General features: G+C 50.1%; 1 protein-coding gene across 4 annotated transcripts in view; it reads right to left on the bottom strand.

Annotated features, from left to right (window-relative positions):
* LOC140426372 (tetratricopeptide repeat protein 7A-like) overlaps positions 1 to 13,131 on the bottom strand; it is a 515,720-nt gene that overhangs the window by 258,881 nt on the left and 243,708 nt on the right. For all 4 annotated transcript variants that reach the window (XM_072511044.1, XM_072511055.1, XM_072511074.1 and 1 more), the window contains one exon: positions 5,309 to 5,381. In XM_072511044.1, coding sequence (XP_072367145.1) covers positions 5,309 to 5,381 — 73 coding nt within the window. The remainder of the gene's footprint in view (positions 1 to 5,308; positions 5,382 to 13,131) is intronic.

Raw genomic sequence — 13,131 nt, 5'->3', positions numbered from 1 at the left:
ATGGGCGAAGAAGGAGCGGAGCAGCAGGTGGGAGAACACCGAGATCCGTATTTATCAGGACTGGAGTGCAGAGCTGGCCAAGAAGCGTGCGGGATTCAACAGGGCTAAGACGGTCCTCCACGGAAAGGGGGTGAAGTTCGGGCTGTTACAACTGGCGAGGATGTGGGTTACATATCAGGACCGGCACCACTATTTCGACACGCCGGATGAGGCGTGGACTTTCATCAAGAATGAAAAGCTGGACTAGAGTTAATGGACTGCAGTATGTTGTGGGGGTTGTTGGTTGGGGGGGGGGGGGGGGTTATGTTGGGGTTTTCCCTGTGTTTTCTTGGGTTTTTGTGGCCCCTTTGCCCTGGGCCCTCGAGGCTTTGGGCGAGGTCACAGTTGGGTACTTTGTTTTGTTTTTCTTTCTCTGTGCACACGGGGGGGGGGGGGGGGACTCTCTCTACCCAACTTAGGTAGGGGGGGCGGGGGCGGGGGGGAGGTTGCAGATTTGTAAGGGGAACCCACAGGGGGACTGGAGGTGGAGGCGGCCGGGGTCAGCATGAGTCAGCTGACTTACGGGAGTGCAATAGCGGGGGGTTAGGGGGGTTGAGCAGATGCTTGACTGGGGGGGGGGTGGGGGGTGGGGGGGGTTATGGGGGGGGGGGGGCTGGGATGCTGCTATGCTGACTGGGCGGCTGGAGGGTGCGGGAGGCGCGGGCACGTGGCTGGCCTAAAAAAGGAGATGGCTAGTCGGCAAGGAGGGGAGTGGGGGAGTAGCCCTCTGACCAGGCTGATCACGTGGAACGTGAGAGGCCTGAATGGGCCGGTCAAGAGGGCCCGTGTGTTTTCGCACTTAAAGGGGCGAAAGGCAGACGTAGCCATGCTACAAGAAACGCACCTGAAGATCGCGGATCAAACCATGCTGAGGAAAGGATGGATGGAGCAGGTTTTCCACTCAGGGCTGGTTGCAAAGAACAGGGCGGTCGTAATTTTGGTGAGCAAGCGTGTGGCGTTTGAGGCGGCGGGTATTGTGGCGGATATAGGGGGTCGATATGTTATGGTGAGTGGCAGGTTGCAGGGGGCCCGGGTGGCGCTAGTGAATGTGTATGCTCCGAACTGGGACGATGTCCCCTGTCCGTTTGCCCTGGCGAATGAGCCGCTGGCCATGGCATTGAGGGAGTCCAGAAACTGGAGGGGTTGGTTCGGGGGGGGGGAGCATCGTGTTTCACTGTATGCGGATGACCTGCTCCTGTACATTGCGGATCCGGTGGAGGGGATGGGGGAGGTCATGCAGATTCTTAGGGATTTCGGAGACTTTTCGGGGTATAAGCTGAATGTTGGAAAAAGCAAGCTTTTTGTGATACATGCGAGGGGTCAGGAAAAGAGACTGGGAGAGCTACCGCTTAAGATGGTGGAGAGGAGCTTTCGCTACTTGGGCATTCAGGTGGCTAAGAGCTGGGGGGGTGCTGCACAAGCTCAATTTAGCGCGGCTGGTGGATCAGATGGAGGAGGACTTTAAGAGGTGGGACATGCTGCCGCTTTCCCTGGCGGGCAGGGTGCAGTCCGTAAAGATGACGGTCCTCCCCAGGTTCTTGTTCGTCTTCCAGTGCCTGCCCATTCTCATCCCAAAGTCCTTTTTCAAGTGGGTAAATAGGATTCTTACGGGATTTGTGTGGACAAACAGGACTGTTTTTGCAGCTATTACTGGGCAGCGAATATATCCATGATTCGGAAATGGGTAATGGAGGGAGAGGGGGCGGCGTGGAAACGGTTGGAAGCGGCGTCTTGTGAAGATACTAGCTTGGGGGCACTGATAACGGCACCATTGCCGCTTCCGCCGACGCGGTATACCACAAGCCCGATGGTGGCGGCGATATTGAGCATCTGGGGGCAGTGGAGACGGCAGAGGGGGGAAGCAGGGGCTTCAGTCTGGGCCTCGATACAGAACAATCACAGGTTCATTCCGGGTAGAATAGACAGGGCGGGTATCAAAAGGATGGGGAATTTGTTCATTGATGGGACTTTTGCTAGTCTGAGGGCGCTGGAGGAGAAATTTGGGCTACCCCCGGGGAATACCTTTAGGTACATGCAGGTTCGGGCGTTCGGGAAAAAGAAGTTGGGGGAATTCCCACTGCTGCCTGCCCGGAGGATACAGGATAGGGTGGTCTCGGGGGTGTGGGTAGGGGATGGCAAGATATTGGAAATATATCAGGAGCTGCAGGAGGCAGAGGACGCCTCAGTGGAGGAGCTGAAGGGCAAGTGGGAGGAGGAGCTGGGTGAGGAGCTGGGTGAGGGCCTGTGGGCTGACGCCCTGGGCAGGGTCAATTCCTCCTCATCTTGCGCCAGGCTTAGCCTGATTCAGTTTAAGGTGGTGCACCGGGCGCATATGACAGGAGCGAGAATGAGTAAGTTCTTTGGGGTAGAGGACAGGTGTGTGAGGTGTTCAGGGAGCCCAGCAAACCATGCCCATATGTTCTGGGCATGCCCGGCACTTACAGGATTTTGGAAAGGCTTCGCAAAGGCCTTGTCCAAGGTCTTGGATACTCGGGTAAAACCGAGCTGGGGGATAGCAATATTTGGGGTATCAGACGATCCGGAGGTGCAGGAGTCGAAAGAGGCCGGATTTCTGGCCTTTGCCTCCCTGGTAGCCCGGAGAAGGCTCTTGTTATTGTGGAGGGACACAAAGCCCCCAAGCGTAGAGGCTTGGGTCAGTGACATGGCGGGGTTTCTCAGGTTGGAGAGGATAAAGTTTGCCTTGCGAGGGTCCTTGCAGGGGTTCTCCAGGCGGCGGCAACCATTCCCTTGACTTTCTCGCGGAACGTTAGGTGGAGGTCAGCAGCAGCAGCAAACCAGAGAACCAGAGGGGTGGTGGTGGTGGTTTGGGCGGTGGATGGTTTTTAGTTGTAAAGGGCAGATACCCCACCTTGCTTTGTTAAATTGTTAAATGGTTGAGTTGTTTTCTGTTTTATTGCAATGTTTTCTTTTCGTTGTTCTTTTTGTAGTGGTTTGTAAAACTTATTGAAAAATTTTGAATAAAAACAAATTTTTAAAAAAACCAAATCGTGAACCTGGCGTGATGGCGGCGGACTGTGACCAGGATCCGTGCCGCTGGCCGAGGGGGGGGCTTCTGCGAGGGCTGTGGGGACTGGTGGGTGGTGGGCTGTAGGGTCGCAGACGGCGGGTTGGGTCCGCGCACGGCCGGCGCCATGTTGTACGCCGCGACCGCTGCTGGTCATCAGCCGTGCGCATACGCGGAATGGGATCCGGCTGTTTTTGGTGCAGGAGGCGGCAGTTCCAGTTGGCGCCGGTACTAGCCCTCACTGGCACCGGAATCAGTGAGGGTTTCACGCCGATTTCTTTGACGCAAACCTCCCGTGGATTCTCCGTTCGAGCCAGCACTTAGTCGCAGAAATGTAGAACCCAGCCCCTTAACTTTAAAAAATGAATGAAGAGGAAAGGATGTTTTTTTTAGTTCATTTACGGGGTGCGGGTGTCACTGGCTAGGCCAGTGTCCATCCCTAGTTGCCCTGCAGAAGGTGATGGTGGAGGGATTGAATCAAGCGGGCTGCTTTGTCCAGGATGGTGTTGAGATTCTTCAGTATCGTTGGAGCTGCGCTCATCCATGCAAGTGGAGAGTATTCCATTACACTCCTGACTTGTGTCTTGTAGATGGTGGACTGACTTTGGAAGGGTCAGGAGGTGAGTTACTCACCATAGGATTGGTAGCCACAGTATTAATATGGCTAGTCCAGTTCAGTTTTGGATCAATGGATATTGATTGTGGGGGATTCAGCGATGGTAATGCCATTGAATGTCATGGGGCAATGATTGGATCGTCTCCTGTAGGAGATGGTCATTGCCTGGCACTTGTCAGCCCATGCCTGGTGGGCCCCGATCACGGGCCAGGCCGGTATGGTCCATGTCTAATCCACGCCGGCGGGACTGGCCGAAAACGGGCGACCGGAGAATTGCCGTGGGCCTCTGCCAACGGCCCCCGACCAGTGTGGCGCGATGCCTGCCCCCACCCGAAAACCGGCGTCGGAGCGGGATTCACGCCGCCCCCCCCCCCCCCCCACCGCCGATTCTCCGACCCAGCATGGGGTCAGAGAATCCCGCCCCAGCTCTTTCTTTCAAGGCCAGACAACCTCTTTTTCCAACTAAACAAATTTGGATCACAAAATCAAAACCTTGAGGTTTGTTTTTAAATCTCCCTCTCATCAGTGTCACTCCTCCCATTTTAGTCAACCTGAAGATAAAATCCACAATTCTAAAAGAAAACAATCGCCATTCAGATCATGGAGCGCATGGAGGGATTTTTTAAAACTCCAATCACAGTTAGCAGATAGATCTAATAGATGAATAACATTTTGGGGAAAATGTTTTTATTTACATGGGAAATGTAAATGTAGGGCGAGTGATATTGATAGTTAAAGCACTTGGAAAACTGCACGTATTGCAAAGGAGCAGCATTAATTCATGGGATGTGCTTGGTGCAGCACGGTAGCACAAGTGGATAGCACTATGGCTTCACAGCGCCAGGGTCCCAGGTTCGATTCCCTGCTGGGTCACTGTCTGTGCGGAGTCTGCACGTTCTCCCCGTGTCTGCATGGGGTTTCCTCCGGGTGCTCCGGTTTCCTCCCACAGTCCAAAGGCGTGCAGGTTAGGTGGATTGGCCATGATAAATTGCCCTTAGTGACCAAAAATCTGAGGAGGGGTTATTGGGTTACGGGGATAGGGTGGAAGTGAGGGCTTGGGTGGGTCGGTGCAGACTCGATGGGCCGAATGGCCTCCTTCTGCACTGTATGTTCTATGTTCTATATAATCTTCTATTTAGAATGCTAGAGGATAAATAGTGAAGCAGTGGCATTGTTGCTGGACTAGCGATCTAGGGACCCACGTTAATGCTCTGGGGACCAGGGTTCAAATCCCACCATGGCAGATGGTGAAATCAGAATTCAATGGGGAATAAAATCAATCTGAATGACCATGAAATCATTGCCAATTGTCACAAAGACCCATCTGCTTCGCAAATATCCTTTTGGAAAGAAAATCTGGCCTGGCCTACATGTGACTCCAGGTCCACATCAATGTGATTGACTCTTAAAGTGCCTCAGTTCAAGGGTAACTAGGAATGCTGGCCCAACCAGTAACACCCACATCCCATGAATTAATGCTGCTCCTTTGCAATACGTGCAGTTTTCCAAGTGCTTTAACTATCAATATCACTCGCCCTAAAAATATTGTTTACATGCCAGATATTTAATTGCCTCAGCAGAAATAATACACCAATGGCACCAGCAGGAAATGGGACATTTGCACCTACCTGCCTGTTGAAGGCCAATTGTAGGCAGAGGTACAGGGCAATCCGATTATCATCAGAATCCAAGCTGTGTGCTCTACAATAAAGGGACACAAAATCAGAATAAATTATAATGCCAGAACAAAAATATGACAGTCAAAATAAAGAAACTCAATACAAAGGGAAAACGTTAACAAAACGCAAACATTCACTCTTACAGGACACCTGATTGAATACATTTATAAAATCCAAAACAGCTGTTACAGAGCAACAGTTTTCAGGTGAATTAATTGCTGTAATTTAATGCATTTACAGGTAGTATGGTGACATTTCCACTTTAAAACACCAAATATTTTACTTGCCTTTGAATAGTCTGGCCGCTAATATTCTACACTTCCAATAAGATCTGTTAATCACAGTGCTCCAAAACTGAATGTTCAATGACTGTAAGTTTCTGATCTATCTGGTTCATTCCCAATATCAAAACCAATTTTTGCAGGACACAAGCAAATGTCGACAAACCATAAATAGAATGTTTTTTCCTCTCAAGGTACAATATGGGCTGGGATTCTCCCCTACCCGGCCCGGGGTGGTGGGGGGCATGGGGGTGTTCCGGCGGGATGGAGTGGCTGGAACCACTCTGGCGTCGGGCCGCCCCAAAGGTGCGGGGCCAAGCCGTCACCCTGAGGGGCTAGGCCCGCGCCGGAGTGGTTGGCGCACCACCGGCCGGCGGGAAAGGCCTTTGGTGCCATGCCAGCCGGGCCAAAAGGACTTCACCGGCCGGCGGAAGTCCGCGCATGTGCGGGACCGTCAGCGGCTGCTGACGTCATCCCAGCGCATGCACGGGGGGGGTCTCTTCCACGTCGGACATGGTGAAGGCTGTGGCCGAGGCGGAGGGAAAAGAGTGCCCCCACTGCACAGGCCCGCCCGCGGATCGGTGGGCCCCGATCGCGGGCCAGGCCACCGTGGGGGCACACCCCGGGCCAGATCGCCCCTCGCCCCCCTCAGGACCCCGGAGCCCGCCCGCGCCGCCTAGTCCCGCCGATAAGAGAGGTGGTTTGATTCTCGCCGGCGGGACAGGCATTCCAGCAGCGGGACTTCGGCCCATCGCGGGCCGGAGAATCGCCGGGAGGGCCCGCCGACCAGCGTGCCGCGATTCCCGCCCCCACCGAATTTCCGGTGCCGGAGAATTCGGCAACCGGCGGGGGCGGTATTCACGCCAGCCCCCGGCAATTCTCTGACTCGGCGGGGGGTCGGAGAATCCCGCCCATGGTTACTGAAAGGTTACTTAATGATCTGCTGAACTGCTCGCAGAAAAATACTTTTCATTGTACCTTGGTACACGTGACAATAAACAAAATCCAATCCAAATATGAAGTACTGAAAACAAAGTTTTTCCTGAAAATTACAGAATCTATAGAAGGATCATTTTTGTACAATTGGTTTTAGAAGCTAGATTTGCCTTGCACTTATTTCATATTCGGGTTTTTTTAAAATTCTAACTCTCTGTTGGAATTGATGGGGTCTTTCACTCAATGACGAAGCAAACTACTCCAGAGGCCTCCAAGGTAAATGCCTATATTAAGTTATACAGACGTGGAAGATAGGAATTTATGTCTTTTTGCTTTAAGATCCCCAGTCTATACTCTGCTGGCTGACTCAAGTGGAGACAGCAGGAGAGAGGCAAAACACCCGAGGCCCTCTCTCCTGCCTGCACGTTATTTTCTTTAAAGCCATGTATTGCTGAAAAAATGAAACATGCTGCTGAAGCTTTTCATTCTGCACCTCACCAGGACAGACGGTAGAATGCTAAATTTGAAGAGGAGCAACAATAGATATTGCAGGAGAAAAGGATGCTGATTGATTGGCAAGTCGACTCTGATTGGTCAAAGCATTACCAAAGAGAGTGCACCAAGGAAATATTGTTTCCCCACACTTTAATTCAAACGGTTTCATTTAAAATGCTTGGACGTATTCCTTTTGCCTGCAAAGGGCAGTTCCCCACGTATCAGTTTTTGTTTTATTTTTCTCTTTGATCTTTGCGTTCTATGCCTTTTCAGGTTTGATTTGATATTTTCTGACCAGTCATTTTCATTAGTGGCTAATTGTCGTGAAAAATTAGGTTCCCTGTAATTGTTCAAAAAGACACATGGAACAAATTTTCAATGATACATTATTATTAGCATTTTACTTGGATGAGGCAATCAACCACAGACCAATCCCCACTCAGATCTATAGAACATGACTGGTATTACAGTCCACAAATCCTTTGTTCTTCAAAACTAGTCACATGAATGAAATAAGAAAGACTGTTTGTATGAAGTTAAATTTGCATCTGTATTTTGATAAACATCTGTGTTTAATTTCTTCTCAAGTCTAATGAATTATTGTCGGAAGTTGCGAAGTTCTGAACGAGTGTTTTTTTAAAATGCAAGCATGGTAACTCATTAGCATTCTAACTTCATCATTGTCTGGGCTTCAGAGCTCAACATATTATAATTAACTTAAATAAATACAAAGAAGCATGGACAAATAACAAAAAACCCATGGGTATGGATCGAAACATGTTTCTGGTATGACAACTAAAAGAGAGAGCATTACCATCGCTGAATGCCCCACTATCAACATTCTGGGGGGTTACCATTGAGCAGAAACTGAACTGGACTAGTCATATCAATACTGTGGCTACAAGAGCAGGTCAGAGACTCGGAATCCTGCAGTGAGTCACTCACCTCCTGATTCACCAAAGCCTGTCTACCATCTATGAGACACAAATCAGGAATGTAATGGAATACTCTCCACCTGCATGGATGAATGCAGCTCCAATGGCACTAAGCTTAACACCATCCAGGACATTGCAGTCTACTTGATTGGTACCCCATCCACAAACATTCACTCACTCCACCACCAACAAACACTGGCAGCAGGGTGTACTATCTACACGATGCACTGCAGGAAGTCACCAAGGCTCCTTAGGCAGGACCTTCCAAACCAACGACCACAACCATCTAGAAGGGCAAAAGCAGCAGATACATGGCAACACCACCACCCAAAGGTTCCCCTACACGTCACCCACCATCCTGACTTGGAAATATATCGCCATTCCGTCATTATTGCTGTGGGCAGTACAGGAGCATAGTGGTTAGCACAGTTGCTTCATCGCTCCAGGGTCCCAGGTTCGATTTCCGGCTTGGGTCACTGTCTGTGCGGAGTCTGCATATTCTCCCCGTGTCTGCGTGGGTTTCCTCCGGGTGCTCTGGTTTCCTCCCACAGTCCAAAGATGTGCAGGTTAGGTGGATTGGCCATGCTAAATTGCCCTTAGTGTCCAAAAAATGTTAAGTGGGAGTTACTGGGTTACAGGGATAGGGTAGATATGTGGGCTTCAGTTGGGTGCTCTTTGTAAGAGCCGGTGCAGACTCGATGGGCCGAATGGCTTCTTTCTGCACTGTAATTTCTATGATTCTATAATTGCTGGGTCAAAATCCTGGAACTCGCTCCCTAACAGCACCGCGGGTGTACTTACACCACATGGACTGCAGCGGTTCAAGAAGGCAGCTCACCATCACCTTTTCAAGGGCAATTAGGGATGGGCAATAAATGCTCTCCTAGCTAGCGAGCCCAAACCCCAAAGAATTAATGAAAAAAAAAGGTTGGAGGAGAGGGGAAAACAATTAAATGAGGAACACAGAGCATGAGAGAGAGGAAAAATAAACAAGGAGGAAATCATAAAAGTGGGTATGAAAGAATGAGGGAAAGGAGGAATGAATGAAAGAGAGCGGAAAGTGGGTAAAAGAAAGAGAGGATTAGGAATGAAAGTAACAAGATGGGGATTGGAGTAAACAAAATAAATCAGGATAAGTCAGACTGAGAGATTAAAAAGAGCATGAATGAGAGCCAGCAGGACTGAGATAGAGAAAGAATGAAGCAGATCAAAGGAAAAAAGAACTGGAGGCATAAAAGCAAGAATAAGAGAATATGGAGAGGATAGAAAGGTAGAGTAGGAATAAATGAAGAATGAATAAAATGTAAATACTAAAGGAAGAATAGGTGGTATAGAAAATTAAGTGGGTGGCACGGTAATACAGTGGTTAGCACTGCTGCCTCGCATCATCAGGGACCCGGGTTCAATTCCAGCCTTGGGTGACTGTGTGAAGTTTGCACACTCTCCCTGTGTCTGGGTGGGTTTACTCCAGGTGCTCGGGTTTCCTCTCTCAGTCCAAAGATATGCAGGTTAGGTGGATAGGCCATGCTAAATTGCCCCTTAGTGTCCAAAGATGTGCAGACTAGCTGAGGTTACGGGGATAGCGCGTGGGGGTTTGGCTTAGGTAGGGTGCTGTTTTGGCAGGACGGTGCAGACCCGATGGACTCCTTCTATACTGTAGGGATTCTATGGGTGCCATGGATGAGGGAGGTGCAAAAGGAAATGACTGCAATGATATAGATTGATAAAAGGGCAGGATTCTGTTGGGTCATCTCAGTTGGCGAATTGGCGGGACAGCCATCAGTTCTGTGGGGGAAGCCTGATGGAAATAAGTGGCCATCGTCAGGCCTTCCCATTGATTAAGGACCCCAGAGGCAGCCTATCAGTGGCCAGCAGCTGATTGAAGCTAATGCCAGCATCCACCAGAGGTCCAGGATCATCATGGGACCCAGACCAAAAGGCGAGTGGCCAGGGTATGAATCGCCAGAGAGGGGTGGATTTCAGCTGCCTCTCCCTTCCCAACATCAAGTTCCTCAATCAAGGACAGAGTGCCCCATTACAAAAGGCCTCCCTGGGGAGCTGCTGGCAAACACAATAGGGTTTGCAGACCAGTCTTCTGTGCACAAGGGAATGCCATGCAGCTCCATTTAATCCTTGAACGACCACTAAATTCCAGTGGGCTCCGGAGTGTCATCTGGTTCACTATTAAGCCTAAGACATCCTGCCACAACAAGCCTGGAGTTCCACCTTCCGACTTAATCAGGAGTGGTTTTGGCATCACCAGGAGACTGACGTGGGGCCTCTCTCGGTATTAGGTGGGCATGTTTCCTGCCTCAATGAGCTATGAATCGAACACAAAGAATCTCAAATGTCACATCAATCAACTGGATCTCAAAATGATATGGTGTACTTTAGCTACACTGAGGCTACCAGCACCAATAACCAGACTAATAACTTAAAACTGCTGGCAGAATACGAGCATACAATTTATTTTTCTGACTCTTCAGCTTTGCATATTTGGCCACCCTTGATCTAGTGATTATTCCAGCGCTGCCTCAGTTCATTTGCTGCTGAAGCCCTCATCCTTGCCTTTGTTATCTCTGGACTTGACTATTACAATGAGTCACAGAATTGTTACAGGGCAGGAGGCCGCCATTTGGCCCATCGTGTCTGCTCTTGCACTCCAAACAAGCAGCATGACCTAGTGCCATTCCCCTATCTTTTCCCCATACCCTTGCACAATGTTTGTATTCAAATAATCATTAAATACTCTCTTGAATGCCTCGACTGAATCTGCCTCCATCACACTTCAGGGCAGTGCATTCCAGACCCGAACCACTTGTGGGAAAAATCACATCACATTTCATCTGTGCCCTCTGGTTCTTGATCCTTTTACGAATAGGAACAGCTTCGCCCCATCTACTCTGTCCATCCCCCTCATGATTTTGATCATCTCTATCAAATCTCATCTTAGTCTTCTTCTCTCCAAGGAGAAGAGTCCCAACTTCGCCAATCTATCCTCATAACGGAAGTTTCTCATCCCTGTAACCAATCTTGTAAATGCATTACCAGCCTCCCATCTTTCACCCTCCACAAACTTTAGATGTTCCAAACGCTGCTCCCCATATCCCAATGCGAAGCAAGTTCCAAACAACCCTCACCCATGTTCGTTAACCTACACTGGCTCCCAGTCATCAACACCTCGATTTTAAAATTCTCATCCTTGTTTTCAAATCTAACATGGCTTTACCCTTTCTCATCTCTACAACCTCCTTTCTCTGCCAAAGTAGTCTAAGTTAACATACTTGATAATGGAGGTTGGAACCAAGTCAGCCCTGTTTGGCAAACTTGGTAACCTGGTACCTCAACCAGACAGGTCCACAGTACTTCTGGCCTTTATAAGAACACAGAAACAGGAGTAGGCCACACAGCCCCTTAAGTTTATTCCGTCATTCGGTTTGATCATGGCTCCATTTACTCGCCTTTCAGCCAGAGCCCTTGATAACTAGACCCAATAACAACCGGTCTCTCTTTGTCTTGAAAATTTCAATCATTCTAGTATCCACAGCCTTTTAGAGGATATGTCCCAGGTTTCCACTACCCTTTGTGTTAAAAAGTGAAACCTGATTTCACCTCAACACTATTTTTTTAAGATTGCGCCTGGTTTTGGATTTCTACCAGCTTCTTCTCCGTAACTACTCTACCAAATCTTTTATCATGTTAAACACCTCAACTTGATCACTCCTCAACCTTCTAATCTAAAAGGAATACAAGTAAAGTTTATGCAACTTGTCTCACAATTTAACCCTTTAAGCCCACTTATAGTTTTGGCACCCTTTTCAAGACCATTATATCCTTGTTGAAGCGTGGTGCTCAGAACTGAGAGCAATATTCCAAATAGGGCCTGACCAAGGCTCTGAAGCATAACTTTCTTACTTTTGCATTCCAACTCCCATTCCATTAAGTTTTTTGACTATTCTTTGTAACTAGCTTTTAGAGATGTCTGTACCTCCACACTCACATCAGTTTGTTTGTCCACAAGCTTTTAGTCTTTTGTCATTAAGAAAGCAGTTCAAATTATCTTTGTTTGATCCAAAGTTGATTACTTCCCCACTTTAAAATCCATTTGCCACAGTTTTGCCCATTTACTTACTCTATGCCCCTTCGTAATTTCCTGCTCCTACCTACACAGGTCTCCCTAATAATCAGCCAATCAGGTTCAATAGTGGAACTTTGAGCAGAAATCCTATCATCGGAGCCTGGAAGTCTGCACGTTGAACTCTAGATAAGCCTGAGAGTCAATGTTCAGAAGGACAGGGGGCGGGATTGTCCAACCCCCCGCCGGGTCGGAGAATCGCCGGGGGCTGGCGTGAATCCCGCTCCCGCCGGATGCCGAAGTCTCCGGCACCAGATATTCGGCGGGGGCGGGAATCGCGCCGCGCCGGTTGGCGGGCCCCCCCGTGCGATTCTCCGGCTCGGATGGGCTGAAGTCCCGCCGCTAAAATGCCTGTCCCGCCGGCGTAGATTAAACCACCTACCTTACCAGCGGGACAAGGCGGCGCGGGCGGGCTCCGGGGTCCTGGGGGGGACGCGGGGCGATCTAGCCCCGGGGGGTGCCCCCACGGTGGCCTGGCCCGCGATCGGGGCCCACCAATCCGCGGGCGGGCCTGTGCCGTGGGAGCACTCTTTTCCTTCCGCCTTCACCACGGTCTCCACCATGGCGGAGGCAGAAGAGACTCCCTCCACTGCGCATGCGCGGGACTGCCGTCAGCGGCCACTAACGCTCCCGCGCATGCGCCGCCCGGAGATGTCATTTCCGCGCCAGCTGGCGGGGCACCAAAGGCCTTTCCCGCCAGCTGGCGGGGCGGAAATTCGTCCGGCGCCGACCTAGCCCCTTAAGGTTGGGACTCGGCCCCCAAAGATGCGGAGCATTCCGCACCTTTGGGGCGGCGCGATGCCTGACTGATTTGCGCCGTTTTGGGCGCCAGTCGGCGGACATCACGCCGTTTCCGGAGAATTTCGCCCAGGGTATTTCTTTTTTTAAAAAAAATAAATGTAGAGTACCCAATTCATTTTTCCAATTAAGGGGCAATTTAGTGTGGCCAATCCACCTACCCTGCACATCTTTGGGTTGTGGGGGTGAAAC

This window comes from Scyliorhinus torazame, chromosome 1 (genome assembly GCF_047496885.1).
Source record: "Scyliorhinus torazame isolate Kashiwa2021f chromosome 1, sScyTor2.1, whole genome shotgun sequence".
Classification (NCBI taxonomy): domain Eukaryota; kingdom Metazoa; phylum Chordata; class Chondrichthyes; order Carcharhiniformes; family Scyliorhinidae; genus Scyliorhinus; species Scyliorhinus torazame.
This window is presented reverse-complemented; position numbering and strand designations above follow the sequence as displayed.